At 43.9% G+C, this 25,754-nt stretch overlaps 1 protein-coding gene across 1 annotated transcript in view; it reads right to left on the bottom strand.

Annotated features, from left to right (window-relative positions):
• IGFBPL1 (insulin like growth factor binding protein like 1) overlaps positions 1-24,995 on the bottom strand; it is a 256,928-nt gene extending 231,933 nt beyond the window's left edge. The window contains exon 1 of the mRNA XM_086963205.1: positions 24,520-24,995. Within this exon, the coding sequence (XP_086819331.1) occupies positions 24,520-24,940 (421 nt within the window). The 5' untranslated portion in view covers positions 24,941-24,995. The remainder of the gene's footprint in view (positions 1-24,519) is intronic.
• Positions 24,996-25,754: the final 759 nt, after the last annotated feature.

Consider the following 25,754-nt stretch of genomic DNA (forward strand, 5'->3'; position numbering starts at 1 on the left):
TTTTATATTATATGTATTATTTGTAATTTTAAATATATTTTTAAGTATGTTTATGTTATTTATATGTATTATTTATTTCATTTTAACAACATATTTTACAACAATATTTTTTTCTCGATATTTTTGCTCTTACCTTATTGTAGATAGGACTTCCATATTTTTTATGTTGATATTCTACCTCCGATATTTTTTACGTCGATATTTTCGACTTTCCTGATTATCTTTAAGACAAAGATGATTGTAGAGGTAAGACTACTGACCTGGTGTTTGAAGGTAAGACTGTCATCAAATATAAAACCTAGGTTTTTCCCCTTCCGGACTGGGAAGAGGTCTCTAACTAGAGGGCCACCATCTAGGTGACCAAAAGGAGGTATCAGTACCCAACAAGAGCACCTCTTTTCACCATTCAATTTTAGGCAGTTGTAACTCATCCACTGGTTCACCTGGGTCATACAGCAGTTGAATTGATCTGCAATCTCTTCCACGTCACTTGAGATTGATACCACTTACTAGGTGTCATCTGCGCAAGAGACAACTGAAAAACCAAACTGCCTAATATTTTTAGCCAGGGGGGTAACATTAAGGTTCAACAGTGTAGGGCTCAAACAATGGCCCTGTGGCACCCCACAAGGGAGCATAAATTGCTCAGAAGAGAAAGCTCCCATCTGCACAAGTTGCACCCTGTTTTATATATATTTCATTAAAAAAAACGTTATTTCGGTCAACATGACCTCAAAAGTACAATCACAAAATATAACAAATGCATTTAAAATTTACAACAATGACGATAATAAACACGTTTGATAAAAAAGTTTCTATACAACACATCTTAGATAGAGAAATACACATCAAATTAATTTATCATGGGAGAGTGCAAAAAGCAGAGGTATTTCATAGCAGTCTATAATGCTCCATACTCAAGAAGTGCATATTGCTTAATAAATAAATAAATTACCTAAAAACATTTACCTAGCAGGTATGCTAAAAAGGATGACCTGTGCTTTATCATTCTACAAGCATATAACCTGGGATTCAAAATTCTCTATACTAGAGGCTAAGGCCAACGACAAACTTAGATTATTCTAATAAAAAGCAAGGCCTTGTTTTAAAACTGGCATGCTTGGGTGCTATAGTTGTTGTCCAGCTACTAATTAATTAATGTAATGGAGTCATTCATATCCGGCAAGGAAAATACCCTATGTCTCCTAACTTAACGCTTTCACGTATGTCCGGCGCGCGCACCACATAGAAAATAGGAACCCAGCGACTGAGTACACTATCGGGATACTAGTATCATACTTCAGTATCCTGAAAGCCTCAGAAAAACATCTAGTTCCTAGGTTCCTGCAAATCTGGACCAGCCATCGTTTCCTTGCCTTTTGGTAGCTGGGGCAGATAAAGAAAGCATGCGGTATTGTGTCTTCCGTACAATCACACGCCGGGCAGTTTGCGCTTTGCGTATCCCCCAATTTGTGGGTAAAACATCGAAGAGGGAGGGTCCCATACCTAAACTGGAGATATAGCTTTTTAGCCGCTGCCGGTTTGATTTCGTCTAGAACCGACTCAAAGCTAAACCTATCTTTAATTTCTAGAAAAGCTATAGTTAATTTACCTGTTCAAGGGCAGTTATGGAGTTGAAATAGTTTGTACTCCTCATAGTAAGCCTTCAATAATTTCCTGGGCTGGGTGGCACAAGGGGTCTCTGGATGGTCCCAAAGCTCGTCCATCCTGAGACGAACTAACCAATGTTTAATATGGGCAAACCACAGGAGTTTGGCAGCCCCTTGCAGATTCAATATTTCCATTAATTCCTCCCTGTATGGTAAAAGTTCGGGAGTAACCCAGAGGCGACGCCAGTAGAGTAAAGGTTTCAAATTTGTTACATCTGCAATTGCCATAAGGCCCAAATCTAATCGTAAAGGAATAAGAGGAGTGCTCCGTGGGAGATTTACTAGCTGTCTGAGGAAACTATTCTCTACTTGGATAAGATTCTCTTGGCTTACATGCCCCCAGAGTTCTGCACCATATAGTGCCCTTCCCCGAGCTTGTACTTTATAAATTTCGGTGGCCGTGCTCAATAATTTCTGACTAGATTTACAAAAGACCTTCATGATGCCACCTGAAGATTGCGCTAGTTTAAGGGTTGAATTTTTAACTTGAGGCCCCCAATCCATTGTTTCTGGAATTGTTATCCCTAAATAGTCGAATGAGGTAACTCTTTCGAGGGGTTTGCCATTTAATGTAGGGTTAGATCTTGTACTTTTGGGGCAATTAAACGCCATGAATTTAGTTTTCCGTAGATTAATTTCCAGACCTCTTTATCTACAGAAAAGTTCAAATTTATCAAGAACCCTCTAGATCCCAATGGGGGATTTTGATACCAACATGGTATCGTCCGCAAACATCATTGCGGATATGGGACGGGAGGCTAGTTTAGGGGCATCAAGATCTTTTTCTGTTGATAAAAATCTATTAAACCATTGATATAAAGGCTGAACAAAGTGGGGGCAAGCACGCAGCCCTGACGTACTCCGCACTTGATTGGTATCGGTGCGGTAAGATTCCCATCCTTACCGCACCAAATTTGCCCAAAGTTTTCCTCATGTAGCAGCTTGATAAGGTGAATTAAGTATGTAGGGGCCCCCATCTCATAGAGGACTGTCCAAAGTTTATCCCTAGGGACCAAATCGAAGGCTGACCGGAGGTCAACAAATATTAAATAGAGGCTGCCACCCTCCAAGGACACGGTCTTCCAGTGTAACATCTGGAGCCTAAGAATTTGGTCGATAGTGGACATTTTTCCCTGAACCCTGCCTGAAGGGAGGTAAGTATATTCTGTTCCTCCATCCAGGATTGGAGCCTAAGGAGCACTGCACGCGCGAAAACCTTTTGTGAGATATCAATCAAGCTGATTGGCCTATAATTATTTGGCAGGAGTGGGGAGCTTTTTTTATAGATCGGGAATATTTCAGCTCCTGCCCAACTCCGCGGGATCTTCATACCCTGTAATATCGCATTAAAAAGAACCCAAAAATATGGCGCTCATACAGAGGGTTCATTGCGAAAAATATCCCTCGGAATTTTATCTAAACCCGGACTTTTCCCAGGTGCTATTTTCGCTAAAGCTCCCTTGATTTCATTTAGGCTTATGATTATATTACTTGTAAAATCAGTGGCTTCTTTACATTCTCCTAAGTCAAGAGAAAGATCATCCCCCATTGGACAGCCATCAACTGGGTCACCAACCACTATTTCTTCCTTAGAAGGGGAGGCTTCTTACTTATCCTACTGGTTTTTTTGGGATAGAAGAAATCCAATGTGACCTCTTCTAATTTGGCGTGGTTCTTCTTCACCATCTCAGATCTATACCATCCCCCTTTTGGCTTAGTGAGAGGGATGCCGTCTGCAGCACTGGAACTAAAACTTCATATAGGAAGCTCATTTTGGCTTGTGATTGACTAAGGTCCGACCATCTCGCTCTTCGCCTACAATTGGAGATAGTCAACCTATGGTCTATAGGGTTTTCCATAACGGAAACACTCCCTTGATTGAAGGCTTTTAATTCCAATGCCAACGCATGATGGTCACTGTCAAGTCATTGGATAACCTTAAAATCCAAGACCCTCTCCCAGGATTTAGAATCAATTAAAATATAATCTAGTAAGGATCCCCGATCATTTCGGTAAAAAGTGTAACTATTAGAGGTTTCGGAAGGGGTTCGGCCATTGCAAGCTCTGAGGGAATATTTCAATGCAAAGCAGTTCATTTACATCACCAAAGGCAACCATTTTTTTACTGGTGGGCAATTAGTCTCCGGGATTACCCAGAAATTGTCCTCCTCAGATAAACCATCCTTGAATAAACCCTCCAGGGGTTCGAATTGGCAATTAAAATCTCCACCAAAAATCACCATATGTTTGTCAGCAATGGTGCCTAGAAAATTAGATAATTCTTCCAGCGTTTGTGACTCTTTGGCCAAAACTGTGGGTCTTGAGTAAACATTGATGAGGGCTACAGAAATCTTTGGTGACAAATGCAGTAGAACATATAGTATGTCTTTGGCCCCTGTGTCTATCTGCTCAGCCCAGCATCCTAAGTGAACAGCCACCCACGTAGTAAGGCCACCAGTTGGTCTCGCTCTACCTCCACAGGTTGCAGGAATACTAAAGGTGGCAAAGCCCAACCTAGAAATCACCCCTCTAACCCAGGTTTCCTGAAACATGCAGATTTCAAATTGGTTGGTAAAGGTACCCCAAGTGGGGTCCTCCATCTTGTTGTTCAGCCATGCCACATTCCACGATATAGCTCTTATTATTGAGGGATTAGTGGATTTCGGAGATTGGAGCTGTATAGAGGGTGAAAGTGTTATTGCCTCTAGTATCCCTCTATCATCCTTAGGGTTTGGCCCTGCTGGCAATGTGGTTGTAATGTTAACATTCCTAACCAGATCACCACCATTATGGGTGCAAGCAGGGGAGCTGCTCATGCTCCCGCTGTTTTGACCCCTCTGGGTGTAGTGCAAGGACCTGCTGTTCCCACCTCAACCTGAATTTCCAATTGTGCTGGGGCAGTTTGTGCTTTGGTGGTAGATGACTTTTCCTCCAGTCAATCTACTCCATCTAAGCAACTGTATCTATTTGCAGTAGGTATGTTATACATAGATTTTCTCTGCCAATGCTGATCTATGTGTGGTGGTGCAAAGAACTTGTAATCATTTCTCCTTCGCTGCTCCCCTTGCCAAGATTCGTTAAAAGGGGTGTTGGGGGTAAAAATGCCCTAATGGAAGGACCTGAATACCACTTGGTGATCTTCCCTCTTCTTTGAATAAAATACTTTGAGTCATCCTAGGTTTTCTAAAATTGATTATTATGCAATCCCCGTGTATGTCCTTCTGACGTCTGCCAAGCCAACCCACCCTGCGTGTTATCCATGTTCTCATATCTAAAATTTCTGTAGTTTACCAGCCAGTGGACACATTTATTCTTTAAGTCTTGATGGGATTCAAATTGATTCCTCCTATGTTCAGGGATACCTGCAAGGATGAGAACATATGGGTTTGATGCAGGGGGAAGATTAATGACTCTTGGGGAGTAGGAGCAATTGGTGTCATCTTTGGTTTTGGAAACGCAGCCCCCCACCTGTCTAGAATTTGCTACTGGATGCTCTGTGGGTAAAATGAATGGGGGTGGGCATGTGGGTTGATTTAAAGTAACCTAAGGAGGCTTAACAATACTGTCCCTATTGGCCTCCATGACATGGGATACCCCCCTTGTAATTAAAGATAATGTTTGAACACTAGATTTAGAATGAACATTATCTAGAGCTTGGTTAGAGGTGGTTTGAGGTTGTGTCCTATTCTCTGCACTGGCGGAGCCATGAATTGTACCCCTTTAAATTATCCAGTCATTAAAAAGCGCAGTCAATCCCTCGACCTTCTTTTGAAGGAACTTAAGTTCATCCTTTACTATATCCCTCATTTGAATCTGTAGGTCCACTATCAACTTTGTAACCCATACTGGCTGTTCACTTGTGATTTCCACGTTCTCCTCTTGTTGAATCCCCATCCTTATTTTCCCCTTATGTACAAATTGACCCTGAACTTTCTTCCTCCTTACAACTGATTTCTCCTTGGGTTTAGGTTTACAATTCCTGCCTGGTTGATCTTGTAGAGTGACCCTGGATTCATTTTGAGTAACAACTTCATTAATTAATAATTGGTCACTAGAAGGCTCAGACAGTGAAACCCCTAAAATTTGTGAGGATCTAAGATCAGGTGAGACAATTTCTAAATTCCGAACTACTGTGTTTTCACACTTTACACCATTTGTATAGTTAGAATGGGTGCAACAATTAAAAATGATGGACCCTCTGTTTTACGCACTCTAAACAATTATGCGTTCACTCCTAATACTAGTTGAACGACTACATCCCTTACGATCCATTACCAATGATATATTGCAATTAACACGTCCACGTTCCTACTTGGGACAAAACAAAGTCCAGTTACACACTCCCGAGACCTTTATTTACATAACACTGCCCATCTGACCACACAACACGCCATTTACTCTCAGGCTTATAATTGTTTCCCTAGCGAGGGCGCAATGGACTGAGGGGAAATCAGGTTGGCCTGCAATGAAGTCAGAGGGTTGGACGTAGGACTTTCGCTACATTCTGCTGAGGCTTACACTAAGTCTCGGCGGGCGGGTAGGCTAGAATATAAACTATAAAAATAAACAAACTTCTGTTTTCAAGGTAGCGGTGGTCGACCAATGACAAGCGGCAGTCTACCAATGAGAAGTGTTCTAACATTAATGCACACCAGAGAGCCAATGAGTAGCCGCTATCTAGCATCACGTGATATTCACGTCCTATCAGAAGCAAGCTTAAAAAGTGATGCTAGACGATCCTTCGGTGCCTCCCCAGTCAGTTCAGATGCCGGCGTTGAAGCACCGACGGACAGGTAAGCCCTTTATGATCTGTGGACACAAAGTGAGGAACTTTCTGGGATAGATTTTGACGCTTAATACCATCGTGAAATGCGAGATCGCAATACGAGCCTTATTAAAAGCCGGAGCTATGCACTACTGGTTTAATTTACTCGCAAATACAAACGCAGTATTGATCAATGTGATTCTATTGCTCTCGCATTGTTAGTTTTAACATTAATTCTGGACACGATTTTGTTCTATCGAGGGAACTGTCTGGGTGTTGGTCTATGTACACAGAGGAGAGACTTGTTTTCGTTTTGTTTACTTGTCCTCCAGAGCGGCGCTTCACTCTTCTCCTGAGCCGCTGCCAGGTGGGGTGAGGTCTTCACATCTTACAAGCTTGGGTAAGATCTTCTTCATTGGGGCATATAATTTCTATATCCCGATATGGCTAAATGTTTGCACTACGGATGTGAGTGTCTGAAGCCAGCACTGAGAGTCGGGCTTAGTCTAAGGTCTATATGCATTAGACCTAGCAATTTGGCATATTTGTGTGTGTGAAGTCAGCCTCTCTAACATTCTGACCCTGTTTGTTCTAACCCCTTCTAGTGAACGACATAGCTGTAAGAAACCAGACAGGACTCTTCACCTAGAAACTGCAGGTGACTTAAGTACTTGTCTGAGAAATGTGTTTCTTAGCTTTCACTTATTATTATTTCTTTTATATATGCAGTAGCATTTCTTTGTTGTAAGGTCCTGAAGAAAGCAAGGACGCCTATGTCCACATATTGCTGAAACATGTCGACCTGGTTCCACATCTAGACAGCGCATTTCTTAAACTGTCTGAACACAAGGTTTTTAATATTGGTGGAGTGAGTATCACCTGAATAAATCCTGTTCTATACTCCCTCATCCAATTTTATACACTTTTTCTACATTATTTGCACTTTATTTTCCCTGCACTGCACTCCCCCAGTCACACCACACTCCACCACTTATTGGCCTTGAGAAGTAGCATACCATACCACTGCTCTTTCAGTAGAAGAAATCAGCTCCACACCTCGGTCTCTTTCTGCTTGAAAAGAATACATCTATGTGGATGGTTTTGGAAGACTCCCAAATGATAAAGGGCGGTTCCGAGTGGTGACTGATGGGTATCTCTGACCATCTACTAGGATGTCAATGAATACAGTTTCTATAGGTTAGTACAGGGGCCCTTTGTTGTCTGTTTGAGTTTCGCACACTACAGATCCCCCTTTCCTTTCTTAGACTGGTACTCTTGTGTTGTTCTGTATCTTTGGGGGCTGTTCCCAGAGTTTGGTCTTTAAACATTCCCCTGGGTCCTACTCTATCATTTTGTTGTTGTCATTTAGAAGAGGCCAGCCTTTTGTCTCCCATCCTGGTCACTGCTAAGTCTGGCTGTCGATAGTCAGGTGCAGAATACCCACCCTCTTTGTGGCTCTCTTGTGGGTGCTCTAGTCTGTACGTGAGAAGTATCACCCTATACAAAGGGGGAGCCTCGAAGTCAGCCTAGATAGGACACATGAGAGAAAATTGGTTCTGAAAGTGCAGGCAGAGAATGCACATTCCCTTTCTGTTGTGCCTATATAAAAGTGGGAGCTTCCTATTCCAGCTATAAGTTATCTTTGACCAATGCAGGGGGTCCTCTGCAGAGTATCCAGAGGACTGCTGAGCAACAAGAGGGAGCGTTTGCTGCTAGCCAGCTTAACATATCGGGGGGGGGGTAAAAACCTTTCTGGGAAGGGAATAACTAAGTACTTAATACAAGCTAAGTATCCAACTTAAGCCGATATGGAGCAGGATACAGAGGCACGAAGAAGGCTGAGAGCCAAGACAATATTTATTAAAACAGCTAATCAACTGCAGGTTCGTGAGAAGGTAGCATTGCCCACATCTTTAAATCAAAAGTATCAGAAATTGGAAAAGCTGGTAAGGAAAGAAATTTCCAAATGGTGGGAAGCTACAACATTAGAAAAATATCAAGAAGAAAGAAGAGTCCCGCAAGGGCTTAGGATCCTCATTGCTCCATCTTATGAGAATCCAGATCCGGAGCTAGCAGATGAATGGGCAAACAATTTGATGGATTGCTCTAATCATATGATCACAATACTGATAAGGTTTGCTTGGAAGGAACGTGCAGCTTTGCTCAAATCAATTGTGGAGCTCAAGGAAGAAATTCAAAAAGAAGAAAATCTGGAGATATTTACAAGGATTGAAGATATTTTGAAAAAGATTGAAAAACATGAGGAATAAATAATAGCCAAAAGGAGAGAAAATTCTTGAGAGATATGATTGACTATCAATCCGGCAGAGTGTTTACTTTCAGCCGTAAATTTGATAATATGAGCCGTAAAGATGTTCGCGGGAGCACAGATGAAACAAGGGCAATTGGTGGAGCAGAAAGTGATGCCAGTGAGAGTGATATCTCAGAGGATGGGACATTTAGAACTGAGAAAGTCTTACCCGTGCCGACAAATTTTAGGGAGGAAATTCGATTGATGAATCAAACGCAAAATCAACAGAACTGGCAGATAGACAGAGGCCGGGGAAGAGGAAGGGCCTACAAGGGCTGAGGCAAAGGAAGAGGAAAAATCGTTGGAGAACAAATACCATCCGCAAACAAATCAGGTGGGGTGGATGGAGGAAGAACAACAACAACCCCTGTAGGAATGGAATAAAGGGGTCGGAATAGACGAGGAAAATGAAGGACTGCAGAAATGTGGTAAATCTTTCGAATCGTCCTCTGAGTACTATTGAACATGATGTGTTACAATATGGTTTATCCTTTTGTCCTACTACCTCATTTTCTTATCCACAAGAAAGGGTTGATTTGTATCATTTTGTAAGGAAATTGAGACTGTGGAAACAGCACAAATTGAAAGTTAAGAACGTCCCCCCTCATAATGTCTCAACTCCATTCATTCCTGCCGAAGAATCTATTAATGATGTGGATACTCTGATTGCTTTAAAGAAATTGGAGTGGGACAATTCGGAATTAACACCTATTAATGCCCAGTCGTTAGGATTTAAAGTGAATTTAAGTTGTCCCAATGAATTTAAACCTAAATCTAATTTTAACCCTGCACTTCCTCCATGTGGCATTGATATTTTTGAAACTTTGGTGATCAATGTTCTTAAAACATTGGCTAAGAAAAGAAAATGGCATCATGACAATTTAAATAAAAAGCAAAAAATGGCTATAAAATCTCTGCAATCCGATCGCAGTATAGGTATCCGCCAATCAGATAAGGGGGGTAATGTTGTCATGTTATAATAATAATAATAGTAATAATAATAATAATAATAATAATAATAATAATAAAGGAGTTTATATAGCGCCAGGTTACGCCATGTCGGTGTGTCCCCTCGCTGTGGAGGGAGAAAGCCTATCAGCTAACACAAGGAAGAAATACGCCATCACAACTCTTTATGACGCTAGTTGGTAAACAGATAAGTTTTGAGGAGGCTCCTAAAACTAGTCTCCGACCTTCCCAGCCTGAGACATGTCGGAAGTTTGTTCCAGTTTTGAGCGGCCAGAAATCTAAACGAACAACCTCCCATCCTGGCTTTCTTGATCCTAGGGATTTCAAGCTGCCCCGCCCCTACCGATCTCAGAGTTCCGCCCGGCACATATCTGGTGACCAAATTTCCCAGGTACGTAGGAGCCTTGTGCCATAGAATACAATGGCATATGAGAAGGGATTTGAACAGTACCCTCTTCTTGATGGGGAGCCAATGAAGAGCTGCGAGGGCTGGTTTAGATGCCGCCCTTCTGGGTAATCTCAAAACCAACCGGGCTGCCGCATTTTGCAGGACTTGTAAGCGCCCGAGATTCTTATCAGATGCTCCCAGATATAAAACATTCCCGTAATCCAGGGGGGACGTAATTAAAGCCTGGGTCATTGTCTGTCTGGCTTCTCGTGGGAGCAAATCCAATGTTTTGTTTAAGGTTTTTAGGACCCTAAAGCATTTCCCCACTAATTGCCGGATGTGAACTTCATAGGAGAGGGCAGGGTCCATCCATACCCTTAGAATCTTAGCCTCCTTACAAGGCGTAGGGGTAGGGCCTAGGCATTGTGGCTACCAATCAGCAGTCCAGCAGGTTCTATTCCCACCTACCACCATCACCTCGGTCTTGCCTCCGTTTAACTTTAAGCAGTTCTTACTCATCCAGGAGGCCAGCTCCTGCATGCAGGCCTTAAAATTGGAAGCCTCAGCCGAGGGAGACTGGGATAGGGAGATCAGCAACTGGGTGTCATCAGCATACGATACTAACTCCACCCCGAAAGGCCTGTGCCACCTCCGCCAGAGGGGCCATATACAAGTTGAACAGAGTGGGGCTCAGGGCAGAGCCCTGAGGCACCCCCTGCTCTAAAGCCACCTCTGTAGACTGAAAGGACCCCCTACGGACCTGAAAGCTGCGGCCTTTCAGGAAAGACTTCAGCCATCCCAGAGCGGGCCTGAAACACGTCTTTGTTCAGACACTGCAGCAAGGTGAAATGTGCCACAGTGTCGAACGCCGCACTTAGGTCGAGCATTATCAGTGCCATGGTGTGACCGGCATCCACTCCTTGCCTGATGGTCTCAGTGGCTCTTAACAGAGCGGTTTCGGTGGAATATCCCGCGCGAAACCCCGATTGAGAGGGGTGCAGGAGATTGGCCCCCTCCAGGTGCGCTATCAGCTGGATATTGACCACTTTCTCCGCTACTTTGGCTTTCACTTTGAGAAACGCCATAGCTGACGTCTGTTCCACGCGTGCCTGTAGCCCCCTGTGAAGTAAGGAAGACTGTGTGACTTGAGCCACTTTGCAAACATTTACTGTTTTCATCTCCTTCATTTCGTACTGGGCGGACACATTGAAGACAATAAGATTTCACGAGATTTGAGCCGAGACGGTGGCTACTACCCCACCCTTTGTGGGTGGTAGTGTGGGTTGGCCATTTAAGATCTTCCCTAGACTGGACCAGGGCTTTGAAAATTAGAGTACCCATGTCCTGATGAAGCCTATATCATCTGGCTGAAACGCGACCGCGACTGCGTCGACACCTTTGGCTTTAAACGGAGTCCCTTATTTAAATCAAAGAAAGATTTGATTTACTCATTGATGCACCTATGTAAATATAAGCTGGGTATATGCGTTAACCTCCTGGTGCCTTTTTCGTTTGGGACTACCTTGTAGTTGTATACTCCACTAGACTGTTGAGGAGGTACATATGTAAATTGGTGTGTATATATATAATTGTATATATTCCTTTGTCCTGAGGGTACATATAAGTTACTTTGATATTGTATATGTTGTGTATATTTGTATATAGTGTACATGTGATGTGTTGTACATAAATTGTGTTTTTGTTGGGCCTTTTTTGGCTGTCCGCCCATATTTGTGTATATGAACTTTGATATATTCTTCTTTGATTTAATCTGTTTATCACAAGATAATTAATTGTTTCTTGTTTGATAATTAAAAAATGGATTGATCCCTTCAGTACCATTTCTCTCTACTTTTTCATCTTTGGATGTCTCCTGCTCAGGTACGGGAGGGTGAGGTGGGCAGAACCCCTAATCATTTTTTCTAGTCTCTACTTTGGCTACGTAGGGCAGCAGTGAAATCGGTCTGAGATTTTCTAGGACATCATGGCTGATATTGGGCTTTTTCCTGATCGGTAGGACTACAGCTCTCTTCCAGGCCGTTGGTAGTGTGTGCGATGCAAAGGAGATCTCCAGAACATGTCTGATGTAAGGCTCTAGGATCAGCAAGATCTCTCCTAGCACCTTAGGAGGTGCAGGGTCTCTTGGAGACCCGGATTTATACTAAGACAAATGCTTCTCAGAGTTTCCGGAGGCGGGACTGTGAAACATTCCAGACTCGATCCCACTTCGCTATCTCCCAACCGTGCCTCAAAGGCCAAACTACTCTTAGGACTGCTAGTGAAAGAGGCATAGATGTTCGTAACCTTCCGTGCGAAAAATTCCGCTACTCTATTACACTCAGTCCTTGAGTCGTTACTTGGAGCATTCGAACCAGCCACCGTGGAAATTTCCTTATATATTCTAAAAAGTTCCTTTGAGGAGTTCTCAGCCTCCCCAATTCTGTTTTTATAATGGGCGGCCTTAGCCCCTCTCAGTAACACTTGATACTTCCTCTGAGCTTCTCTGTACAGTCTTTTCTCCTGACTTCTAAAACCCTCTCTCCAACTCCTTTCTAATCTCTTGCAGTTGGTCTTAGCCGTCTGCAAGGCCGGAGTAAACCAGGGACTGGACTTTCTAGCTATGTTTTCCGGTCTCTTCCGGAGAAGCGGAGCTACTTCATTCAGGGCCTTCAAAATACGCTCATCCAGATTTTTATTGGCGCTTTCACTGTCGGACCCTCCCGGAGGTCCACCTTCCCTCAGAACCCTATTAAAGGTATCCTGCGAGAAGTTCTTCCATTTCCTACAGGGATAGTTATTATTTTCTCCCCTCAGTGCGTCATCCATCGTTATGTTAATGCTGAAAGGTACCAGGAAGTGGTCCGACCAGGAAACTGGTAACGGGGACTCCACCTCCACCCCATCCCAATTGGCAAACAATGGGTCTAACAAGTGGCCATGCTTATGAGTGGGGGCACATGATTTAAGTTCCAGCTGCATAGTCTGTAAATCCTGCCGCAATTCTGATGCCTCCTTTTGAAGAGCATCTTCCGAATGGACATTCAGGTCGCCCAGCACAAGAAGCCTACTACGCCTGATCGCCAAGTGGGCAATACCCTCCTGTAAACTGACCCTGAAATTGCCAAGCCCTCCAGGAGGTGGGTAAAGGAGGATCCCCGTAATAGAGGACTTAGGACCTATTTTTAGCACAAAGTGGCCTGCCTCGCAGTTATTCACCTGTAGTGGATCTAGACTGCATTCATAAGGTGCTTTGGTGATAACTGCAATCCCACCCCCTCTGCCCATAACTCTATCGATTCTAGCTATAGTGTAACCAGGGGGGAGGGCCTCAATTATATCAGGGTCTGAGTTAGCCCCCAGCCATGTCTCCGTCAGAAACAGTACATCGAGCTTTTCATCCGTGAGAAGCTCCCAGATCTGAATGCTGTGCTTACTTAGGGATCTACAGTTCAATAATCCACCCAAGAGCAGCTTGCTGCCTATCCGCCCTCCTTACTCCATACTTCTCGTGAAGGAGCAATGCCGGCAGCTTCTCAATTGCAGCGCCTCCATGGAATGTCTGCAAGCCATTGCTATGGGAGGGCATAGCTGTATCAGTTCTTCTCTCCCATAGTGAGTGGGACCCCGCTTAGTTTGTGCAGGGTTACTGGCCCCGGCCCCCGTTTGGCCGCGGACGGGCGCAGACGGGCTTGCCTTTGGCGCGCCTTGGGTGGAAGATTACTTACAGGAAGGTACACGACAGTTAGAGAATCAGGATTGTTACGAGAATGCCACATATCATAACATGCTTAAAGTATGGCACACACAGGGAATCTTAGAGTGGGATGAATACTCTTTTCTCTTAAATCATACACCCAAAGTGGCTATTCTCTACCTATTGCCTAAGCTGCATAAGGACCCATTGAGACCTCCAGGGAGGCCTATTGTGTCCTCGATGGGTTCCTTATTGGAAAAAACCTCCAAGTACATCGATTATTTTTTGCGACCTTATGTAGAAAGCTTGTCTTCCTATTTAAAAATTAGCAAAGATTTTTTAAATAAAATCAAGGATGTGATTTGGCAGAAAGGTTTTTTATTAATTACACTGGATGCTTGCAGCCTGTACACTGCCATCAAACATGATGATGGTGTCCAGGCTTGCAAACATTTTCTAAAATCTCGGTCAATCTCTTTTCTACAACACAATGATATGGTCTTGCAGATGATTACATTTTGCCTTGAGAATCATTTTTTCATCTTTAATGATGTTTTTTTCAGACAGAAACAGGGGACTGCCATGGGCACCTGCTTTTCTCCCAGTTATGCCCACCTTTTTATGGACACTCCAAAGTACTGATTCAGAGTATCCCATATGGGGAATTCCTCCGGGCTCGGAGGAATTATAGTTCAGACAATGACTTTGAGAAAGAATGTGAGTGCGTGACTGATAGATTCCTGGACAGGGGATATAATCTTAAATCCATTGAAGAAGCATGTATCAAAGCTGCCAATCTCAAACAGGTTGAGCTTCTAGCCACCAAGGAGAAGGTTAGCAAAGTAGATGACAACATTATCAGATATATAACAACTTACAACTCAAGCTCACAAGATTTGAGAAAATGTTTGAAAACACTGGAGAATCTTAAAAACAGAACCTACATTGGAAGGAGTTGTTAATGACTCTCCTAACGTTACATTCAGAAAGGGTAATTCATTAAAGGACAGATTATGTATGAATAAATTCTCACTAGCTAAATCCACTAACACGGACATTCAAGGCTTCTATACTTGCATGTCTTCTAAAGCATGCAAGTTTAGTTCCAATATAAAAAAATGTTTACTATCCGGTGACAGACTCAGAGAGATAAATAGAAAAACATCTGACTTGTTTCTCTGACTTTTGTGTATATGTTCTAGTTTGCCCATGTGCTAAGTAGTATGTGGGCAGTACTATGTTTGCTGCAAAAAAGCTTATTTTAGAGCATATGAGAGCATTACAAAATAAAGATAAGTTGTCTCCAGTGGTGTGACATTTTGAGGTATCACACAAGAGCAATCGCAACTTGTTGCGATTCTTTGTAATTGATCGGGTCCCTCCTACTATTAGAGGCGGGGATAGGATTCGTAGACTGCGCCAATTAGAGTCTATTTATATTTTGGAACTAGACACGAAAATTCCGGGTGGCCTTAATTCTGAGGAAGAATTGTCCTGGTTCTTGGGTGAATTAACTAAATAGTGATTCTGAAAAATGTATGACCTTTGTAAATATCTCTTTTGGATTACAGACAAATGAAATAAGTATAATTGTGATTATGGTTCTCTATGCCTCTAGTAGTGTGCATCTGTACAATTTGAATGATGTTTTTACTGCACTTTCACATTTAATTGTTTGCACTGATTATGTTGCTTTATGTAACATTGGAATTGTGTTTGTGCCATGATTTGTAAATATGTTTCCCTTTTAGGTGGTGAGACAATATGGATTCAGGAATATGTTGAAGAACTTATTCATCATTGCTGTTGTGAACATTTAGTATGAAGCAAGAATGAATGCACACTTGGGCGAAAAGAAGGAAGCTCTATTACTGTCATTTTGCTGATTAACCCACTTGGGAATAATATTTTGTATCTTTGAAAGTTAGATTTCAGGTTATTCGTGAGTATAGTCTGGATAGACATCTCATCGATTTTGCTTGAATTTTTGAACCGTATAAGTGGTCTTATCTGTGATTAATATCTTCCTTTCCTCAAAGATGTTACTAGCGGTTGTGTATTTGCCTGCTAGATTAACCCTGTTGTCTCACTGCTGCATAAATGCATTGTTATTTGAGTATGACATTGGGGGCTAACATTTAACTTGGGAATATTACGAGCCAAACGCATTGTTTTTACTGAGTAGACTCGGGTTATGATGGAATGATTACAAAAATTGTCGAATATGAGGTTATGGTAAGAGTGATTACAGAATTCTATATAAATCACCCGGTTTGTTTCAATTACAAATGGAACTGAATAATGGAATTAGCATTTCCCGTTTTGTATACTATCTATACTACTATTATAAAGAGAGAACTTGCACCTTTTGGCCAGGTAAACTCGGGAACCACAGCGCCAATCTACACACCCGATACATCTATGAAAATGTCAGGGTGTGTAGATGGACATAGGCTATATAAATTTTAAAAAAATGTTAATAAAAAAAATTACGTTTGTAAACAAAGTAGTCCCCTGAAAGTAGCGCCGGCCGGGACCTAGCGCTGGCCGCTACGCAACGTGCGTGATGACGAAGGAGGAGGGCGGTGCAGTGACAAGCGGCTGTGCTGTGAGGAGCGGCGGCACAGGTAAGGAAAGGGAAAGTGAGACTGTGTGATGCAGGGGGAGGCAAGAAGGAGGCAGCAGTAAATGAAAATGTCGGAGCGCGAGTGAGTCGGGGCGGGAGGGGGGCGCGAGTGAGTTGGGGCGGGAGTGAGTCGGGGCGGGAGGGGGGCGCGAGTGAGTCGGGCGGGAGGGGGGCGCGAGTGAGTCGGGGCGGGAGGGAGTCGGTGCGGGAGGGGGTCGGGACGGGAGCGGGTGTACTGCCCCCAGCCCCTTTCTGCCCCAGGCAACGCTGGGGCGGGCTGCTAGTTGTATTTAAAAGGAATACATAAAGTAGATGATATATGCTCGTAACCCCATTACAAGTTGGCCGACATTTTAAAACCAAGTTCTGACTATTCAGTCCGATTTCTATGTCACTTGCTTTGCACGTAATGAAAATTGTGTGTATATATGTATTAACAAAAAAGTAATGAATTCACCCGTGACCAAGGCGGTTTCGCCGAAATGAGTTGGGTTTGTTCCTGCTTGGTGCTATGAAAATAAGCTCTTCCCAAGCTCTCTGATTTGTGCAATTTTTACGGAAGGAGTGCATGCTTGCAGTTTGTACGGTGAACGTTATGAAATAGAGGGATGACCTCGGACCCTGACATGCACCACCGCGTAAGTGTCCCGGCAATATCCGAGGAGGTGGAAAGGCAAGGATCTAAAATATATATATATATATCACTTCTACTTTACAGAAAAACGTTTTGAGTTGAAAGTTTTTAGGTCTAGTAACTTTTTTACTCGAAGTGTTGTTCTAGTGCCAATCCTTTGATTTTTTTCAAGCCTGCTCCTGAAGAAGCATGTTACCTTATCAATCAAGTATGGCACGTGTTCTCAGAATTGATGGGGAAATGGGCATACTGAATGGACTTGGGGCTGTTTATCTGCTGCCACATGCTATAGATTTGATTCACAAACTTAAGTAGTTAAACACTGCATAAAGCAGTTGTGTAGGATCAGGAACAAATGTAACCAATGAATCACTTTGATTTCTACAGAGCCCCAAAGACAAGGACCCTTTCTGTGTTCTTTACATCAATTTTTTTAATTGCTTATATCTATGTCAATCATGTGTCTCCCAGAGAAGCAAATAAATGCAGTAAATGCATTGCAAAATGTTTGTGATCATCTACGAAGTTCCACTGTGTATGCTCTCTGCCGGAAACAGCCGTTACAACGCATGCATTGCAACACAGGCTTTTAACCCGCATGACATTTTACAACGCAAATGGCTTGTTGCAGGGGCTATAAGGTGTTGGATTTAACTCCAACACCTCCCCTACAGTTGCACACACTGGAGTTGGAACAGTAAATTATACTATTCCAACATCCAGTGCACCCCAACAGCAAGTTGGGGTAAACAGTTGCGTTGTAACGGCATGCAGGGTAAAAGCATGGGTTGTAATGTCATATAACCACTCACCGCAGCACTAGCCTGTAATTGCACAATACTTCTTAGATCAGCCCACAGCGAGGCCAATGGCTCGGCTAGCCACACTCAGCAAGCGAAGCACCTCATCATGATTAGTGTGTGACGTCACTTCTAAACATGGACCTTATGGTAAAGATGCTTAATGTGTGGTCCTTTCAAGGGCCGCTCCACCAGGTGGGCGGAGGAGCCTTGCCCCACTGCTTTCTCTCAGTGCGAGAAGCAGAACCATAAACAGGTATTATGAATACCATTTTATGTTTCTGCTTCTTGCACTGCGAGAAAGCAGAAGGGTTTAGTTGGGGGCGGATGGGTGGTCCTGCTGCAGGGGAGGAGTGGCTAGCCCACTGTTGTGGGCGCTGACTGTTTGGTCGGCCCCAGGGCCGACCAAACTAGTCATAGGCACTCTCCCATTTTCTGCATGTAGGCTGCATGCAGCCTGCATGGAGAAAACGGCCTCCCCATAGACACCTGTGTGGTTGGCGTTGCAGCCAATCACAACCCTGCCCTTGCAGTGTTGTGATGGCAGTGTTGTGATTGGCTTAGGAGAGGAGAGGGAGGCTGCCTGCTTCCTGGGTCTCGGAGCAGAGAGAGAAGGAGTCACGACGCGGGACTGGAGCGGAAGGTAAGTTTAAATTGTTATTTATTTATTTAAATCACCCCTCCCAGGCGAACCCCTCCCCGCGTGATTGCCTAATAGGTGTAAATGGACTCATGATTTGGGCCACATGTTTGTTCAAATAATATCGGCATATGCTAACAGCGAGCAATTAACTCGCTGCTTAATCTTTCCGGCATGTATATTTTTATTTTACTTTGATTTTTGTAATGTTCTGCACAGCACACTATTGTTCATACTGTGGAGAACTAACAAGACAGAGGGTGACGTGACTGTTGTATTTACCTAAATGTAATGTTGGTACATTCCATTTCCCCCTCCCCCTCTGTTCTGCCCCGTTTGGGCTGACCCCTTGTGCTGTCAACATTCCAAGGCGCACTCCTGACTAGTACCTGACTGGTAGGGTTATGGATGTCGTTGTGTTCTGACTTCAATAAAGTAATTGAACCTATGGTGGTGCGTTCACTTATTACACTGGCGACGATCGTTGGGAGGAGGCCAACTGGCGACATTCCCTCCACTTGTTACCCAGGACCAGTGAAATAAAGGAGTAAAAGAAGTAAGAGAAAAAAGAAGAGGAATTTCTGCGATGAAGGAGTAACTGAACCTTTGCGAATAAAGACGGAATAAGAAGTTATCTTTGAAAGCAGAGGAAATATTTTGGGGAACAAGGAGGAAGAAACACTTGTGGAATTCCAAGTGAACCAGGTGGGAGGAAGCGTGAGTCGAGAAGGAGATATCGCATAGGAGGGGAGAAAGAGCACATATCCAGTACGGATATCGAGAGGAATAAACACCTGTGAATGAGGAGTGTTATCGAGGGCTAAAGTGAAGTATACTATCTTGGCAAGGCACCTGAGCTACCAGTGGTAGAAGCTGAGAGAAAGTATCGTGAAGCAAGATATAAGCAGCTGAATCCCTGAAAGGCAGGTGTTAGTGCATGACAGCGCATAAAGTGAGGCGGTGAACGGAGCTCTGAGGCTGCTCGTCGAGTAAGGGGCTCTGAGGTCAGCCGTGAGGAGGATAAAAGAAAAGCTGTGTCCGTGAAAGGCAAGAGTGAGTGCGTGGCAGCGCATAAAGTGAGGCGGTGAACTGAGTTTCTGAGGCAGTGGCAGAGTAAGGGACTCGGAGGTCAGCTGTGTGGAGGAAAACTGAGAGCTGACGAGTGACGAGCTGAGATAAAAGAGGAAAAGGAAAAGACGTACCTGACAGTGAAAGCTGGAAAAACGGTTGCGGCTGCAGAGGTGACGGATGAGGCGGTGTATGCGCTGCGGTGAGGGAATCTTGAGGAGAAGTGGATGACGGATTCCGTGGAGTGAGTTGGGCAGCGTTGAGCGTCTCTGAGGAGAGAGAGAGCATTGCGTGTGAGGTGGTGGTTTTCCTGTCAGCGGCAGATTCGAGCGAAGGAGGAAGGGTGCGGTGTCGGCGAATTCAGCAGTGCACGTCCAGGAAGCGGTGCAGGTCGACGAAGGAAGCAGAGCCAAACAAAAAGAAAGACACATCTTAAATGTGAGGGGCAGCGTCGGAGTGGCTCTGTGGAGGAGTGGACGTCACGCTTTGGGGAAGGGAGTTCGGCAGACAGCGGCAGTGTCGACGAAGGGAAGCTGACTGTGGACAGTAATGGCAGATTCAACATATTACAGGCAGTGCAGGAGGGACGAAGGAAATAGACTGTAAAGAAGTAGTTGCAGATTCAACACAAGGACAGTGCGGAAGGGAAGGGAATAACATCCAGAAAAAGAAAAAAAAAGTGGTTGGTATATATTGTGTGTCAAAAGTGAATAGTTGGGAGATTGTCTAGCCTTGTGGTAATAGGGTAATGCAGTTGGAAGGCAATAGCATATAAATGTTGAAAAGGGGAAAGTGGTACGAGAAATAACAGGGAGTGTATTTGAGGAATATACAAGTGAATAAGAAATTAATTCCTACGGTGGAATTTTGAGTGACAGAGGTGGAAGGTGAGAAGATTTAGGTAAAGCAACTCAACATTGTTGAAGAATATGGTGCAGTGTGACATTAGGTAGAATATATTAAGAAGTGTAACACAGCCAGTTGAAGAAATAGTGAAGGTAGGAAAAAGATAGCGTAGGAGTAACTTTGTGAAATTAAGTGTAAGTGTACTGCACCTTGACTGAGAAAAGAATAAAGGAAATTAGTGTAACAGTAGATAAATAAGTGCAGAGTACTTAGCATATCTAGGAGATATGTATTAGTGGTGCACCCATACAATAACTGTACGTTCTGGAAGAGAAAGAGTTGCATCTTTGTAAGTCATCATAAGCATGGCGGCAGTCAGCATGAGCCAACCTCCACCCTTTCTAACAGAAGAGGGGGAACATGTGCTGCCGTGGAAGGATTGGAGGAAGGGTTTTGAATCCTATGTGGTTGCAATAGGTGCAAGTGGGTTTTCAGATATAAGAAGTAAGAATATACCATTAATAAATCTAGGAACTGAGGGAAGGAAAGTCTTTGACAGCTTACCGGAGATAGAAGGAGGGGAAGGAGAAGAAGAGGACGGGGATATCTATGAACAAAGTTTAAGGAAACTAGAATTGCAATATGCTGATAAGATAAATGTAGTGTTAGAAAGACACAAGTTTTATGGAAGAGTACAAGGGAAAAATGAGAAAGTAGGGAACTACATTGCATGCCTGAGAGGGTTGGCAAACACATGTGAATTTAATGATTTAACGGAATCACTCATAAGAGATCAGTTGGTGAGGTGTACCAACAATAAGAAAATTCAGGAGAAGCTGCTGGTTGGTAATCCAGATTTGAGAAATGCAATTGATATACCCAAAAGTGTGGAACACACAGCAGAATGCGTGAAGGAAATGAATATAAATGAAGGGAGCCAGGTAAATGAAATTGGTGATTGTAGGGAGAATTATAGAGAAGTGTTCGCTGTAAAGAATAGAAAGGGAAAAGAATTAGATAAGGAACAAAATGATGAGCGATACAAGGAGGAAAACAGACTTAAATGTTTTAGATGCGGCAGTACAAGACATTTAGCGAACAGTATCAGATGCTTGGCAAGAACAGCTACGTGCAGGAATTGTAACAGGAAAGGGCATTTTGAAAGAGCATGCAAGGATAATTCAAAATAATCCGTGAAAATTGTAAGCAATAGTGATGTGTGTGAAGAAGGTTATGCGTTGTGCATTTGCAACAAAGATATAGGCTCTGTCAAGAGAGTAGATTTACCAAAATGTATTATTGATCTCAATGGCGATGAGATAGAAGTATACACAGATTCTTGTTCGCAATTTACTTTTATCAATTTTAAGACATACAAGGGAAAATCTGAGAAAAGAGGTATAGGGTTGATGAAACCAGATGTATGCCCAATGGGTTACAACAGTGTAAGAATACCGTTAGAAGGAATGTTCATGGGAAGAATATCCTTTAAGGGAAGAAGCACGTTAGGAAAAGTCTTTGTGGCTACAGAGAGCTTAAACCTACTGGGATGGGCTCAACAAAAAGACTTAAGTATGATACTAGACTCCACAGCTGAAGAACCAGTTATGATATCAGAAAGAAGGGTGTGGGGTGAAGAGGTGGTAAAAGGAGAAAAGGGAATTTGCAATGTGAATTCAATTGAGAGGAGGAAAACTCCTAAAGGAGATCAAGAAAAATATGTAAGGCAGGAGGAGACAGATCCGGCAGAGAACAAAGAAGGAGTTGTGCTCCTAGTAACAAGGTCAACAAATGAACTAGGAAGACTGGAGAAAGAGTTTAGGGAGGGAAGAAATAAACTAATCCTCCAAGGAAAGAATTTGTACGAAGAGAGAGAAATAGTACCACAGGAGATCATTAGAAGAAGTATTGTGACTGTAACCCAGGGTGGTCAATTGGGTTGCAATTTAATGGTAAACAATAGCGGAATACACTACGGGTCACCAATGGTGGAAACCAAGGTAGGGAGGTATTTCAGGAAGTGCGGAAGTCGTACTAGTAGTGACAAGAATACAGAGAGCAGGGAAGACTGCATATTGGTTAGTGAGATATCAACCACACTAAGGGAGAAATCAGTAAAGGACATGGTAGGACCTCCGGAGGCAAAGGAAGGGGAGGCTAGATGCAGCAAATCCCCGGTGTGCTATCTCTCCAGAGAGGTGGGAACAAAGTTTGTAGAAAAGGGGACTGTTAGCTCAATAACAGTGTGTTGTCAAGAAATGTTAAGAAAAGAGGGAGCCTCTCAAACATTGGTGGGAGAGTGGGGTCCAGATTGTTCTATCTCAGAGGAGTGAGGGACCTAATACTTTGGTTACTTCTCATCAAAGTACAACATTGTACCATCATAGAGTGAAGGAATATTCTAGAGAATAAATCTTATGATCGAAGAGATTATACCAATGATTAGTAACAGTAGGGTTAATGTGAGAAAAGTACTCGAGGAAATAATATAGTTGTACCTATTCATGCCATATGGCGTGACGCGGTCATCTCAATTTGAATCAGAAAAGGCAAAAGGACCAGGCTCTAACATGGGTACATTAAAGCTTAAGGGGAAAGGAGGAGGAGAAGGATGACAAGGACAGAAGCAGGAAGAATAAGGAATATTAGGATTGGTATTCCATTTGTACTCACAGGCAAGTGCACTGGGAAGGGACATGGAAGGGTGCAGATTTGGTAAAGTTTTGTTACTCATATATCTCCACTCGATATGTCCTAAGTTTCTTGGAGACTGAAATTTTACATCTTGTGAAGATACCCTAATGTGCTTTTCCGTTATGGGGTAGGAGATGTGTTGTATTTACCTAAATGTAATGTTGGTACATTCCATTTCCCCCCCTCTGTTCTGCCCCGTTTGGGCTGACCCCTTGTGCTGTCAAGATTCCAAGGCGCACTCCTGACTAGTACCTGACTGGCAGGGTTATGGATGTCGTTGTGTTCTGACTTCAATAAAGTAATTGAACCTATGGTGGCGCGGTCACTTATTACAGTGACCCTCTCAGATTTCCGAATAATACCGCTTAGGGTGTGTGCCTCGTCCACACACCTGTGGTCATCATGTATTTCAAGCTTTTGATTTGTACAAAACGTATAAAGCGTTGATTTTCAATTTATTATGTGTGTAAATCTGGCCCCTGAGAGGAACTGGCTTCACAAGAATGTGTGTAAATCAATGGGAAAAAAAACATTTGTAGTTAGGGATCCGGGTGAACAAAAGTGACGTAACTGTGGCCTTGAAAGACTGCGTGTAGCTGGAGACCCCTTACTTGTAGGTGAGCACCTCCAACAGTCCGCTATAGACTGGGTAATGGGCTGGTTCACTGTCGGCACCCAGAACACTAACTCCCCCTATCTTCCCTCCACCATCGATTCATGCCGGCATCGACTGGGTCTCTTTAGTACTGTGCACCTCAACAGCTTGCAGATCAGGCCACCATTAAAAGAGCAGCCAAAGTCTGCATCCCGCCACCCACACTGTTAACACCCAATCAAACCTTGAACAATACCAACAGGATGTATTATCTGCACCTCCGTGTAACTCTTAAAAATCTGTCTTATTCAACATTAGTCTCAAAGGAACAACATTAATGTTCTGTCAGGCTGGCAATCTGTGTAAAATTGTACTTTAAATTGCTAAGAGGAGAGGATGTTGTAGAGCTGGAAAAACAAACCAGTAGAAAAGGAGGGAGGATTGAGGAGCGAGGCAGAAACAGAAGGCATGAGGCAGCAGCAGCATCGTGGATGAAGCAGTCTTCTTTTCCAAAATGCTCGTTTCTCCCCAGATAAGCCAAAAGTGCATTTCATGTTTATTTTGGGTTTAACTTGAAAGGCTAAGGGATATTGGCACCGCCCAAATTAATGATACTACTTCTACCAAAATCAAGAGCATGAAAAGGCTACTGGTGCTCTATAGGCTATAGGGTCTTCACCTCTCCTCTGACTAACAGCGCTCTCTGCAGCACTAACCCACTGAGCTTATCTCGCTTCCCACAATAACTTGAGAGGACATCGAGCTGAGACAGTGCAAGTGACTTCTGACACCTGTGTCCCGGCGCGCGCGCTCACTCACCCAGCTTGCACTCTCCGTCGTGCACCTTGTGTATCCCTCCGCGGCCGGAGTGCGCCGCCGCCCAGCTGCGCAGGTGCAGCGCACAGAGGCTCCGGTGGGACCGCCAGTCGGAGCCGCACACCGCGCCGTCCTCTTCGCACACGCAGATCCCCGTGCCCTCCGTCCCGCCTGTCCCGGGCTGGCTCACGCACACCAGCCCCGGGCTACAGCGCGCCCGGCGCTCGCCCCGGCCCCCACACTCCTCGCCCTCCACGCTCAGGCACTGCGGGCAGCACCCGCAGGCATCCTTCACCAGGAGTTCGGGCACTTGGCAGGCGACGGGGGGGCAGCTGTCCGGAGCGCAGGGGCCGCAGTCACCGCGTACTCTGGCGCTCTGCCACAGAGACAGACACAGGACAACGACAAACACCGACGAGGTCATCGTGACTGCCGCGCGCCTCCTCGAGCTGAGCGAGAGACCTCTGCAACTTCAAGCTCCTGCGCCCGAATGAGTGCTCAAGCCAGAGCTGTGGTTATTAAAGGGCTCTGACGACAGGGAGAGCCGAGCAGACGGGCGCAGCTGCACTGCCGTGGGCAATCCCCCCCCCCCCCCCCCCCCCCAAACAGCCCCCCTCAGTTTGGGAGAGGTGAAAAGGATTTCACCAGCCTGGCCTATCAGAAGCCCAGTCAACCCCCTATATAAACATCTCCCAAATGGGATCTAGTTAAACAGTTATTGAACAAAATGTGCATTTTCTACAGTTGATGGAACATTTTGTGATTCCATTTGTACAGCGCTTACTTACTACCCTTTAAGTGCCTGCACGCTACGGTGGAAACCAATGTTAGTGGTTAATTTATTGGTTATAAGGTTTAGTCTTTGGGGGAGAACCCACAAGACTTTGTCCCTCTACGTGGTATTCTGCGTCCCATGTAATGTCTGGCAGGGTCTTTCATACTATGCGAAGTTCTAGTAGTTTCTGGTTACTAAGAACAACGTTCTCCTGGGGTGGCCTTGCTCGGGATATCATTACGTGGCTAGGAATTAACTGCTTTCATTTTGCTCAAGAACAAACTGCTCCAAGTTACTGAATAGCATCGGAGTATCTAAAACAATGAAATTAGGTTTGTAAAATGAAAAACATTTCGAGTACAAACAGTTGGTGTTATCCCACAACGCAGACACTCGTCGTGTTACCATAAACTGGCCCTGTCAGATAACAGAGGTGCTGTCTTGTTGACAGTGTCTTGTATTG

The sequence above is a fragment of the Lissotriton vulgaris genome, chromosome 3_1, assembly GCF_964263255.1.
Source record: "Lissotriton vulgaris chromosome 3_1, aLisVul1.2, whole genome shotgun sequence".
NCBI lineage: Eukaryota > Metazoa > Chordata > Amphibia > Caudata > Salamandridae > Lissotriton > Lissotriton vulgaris.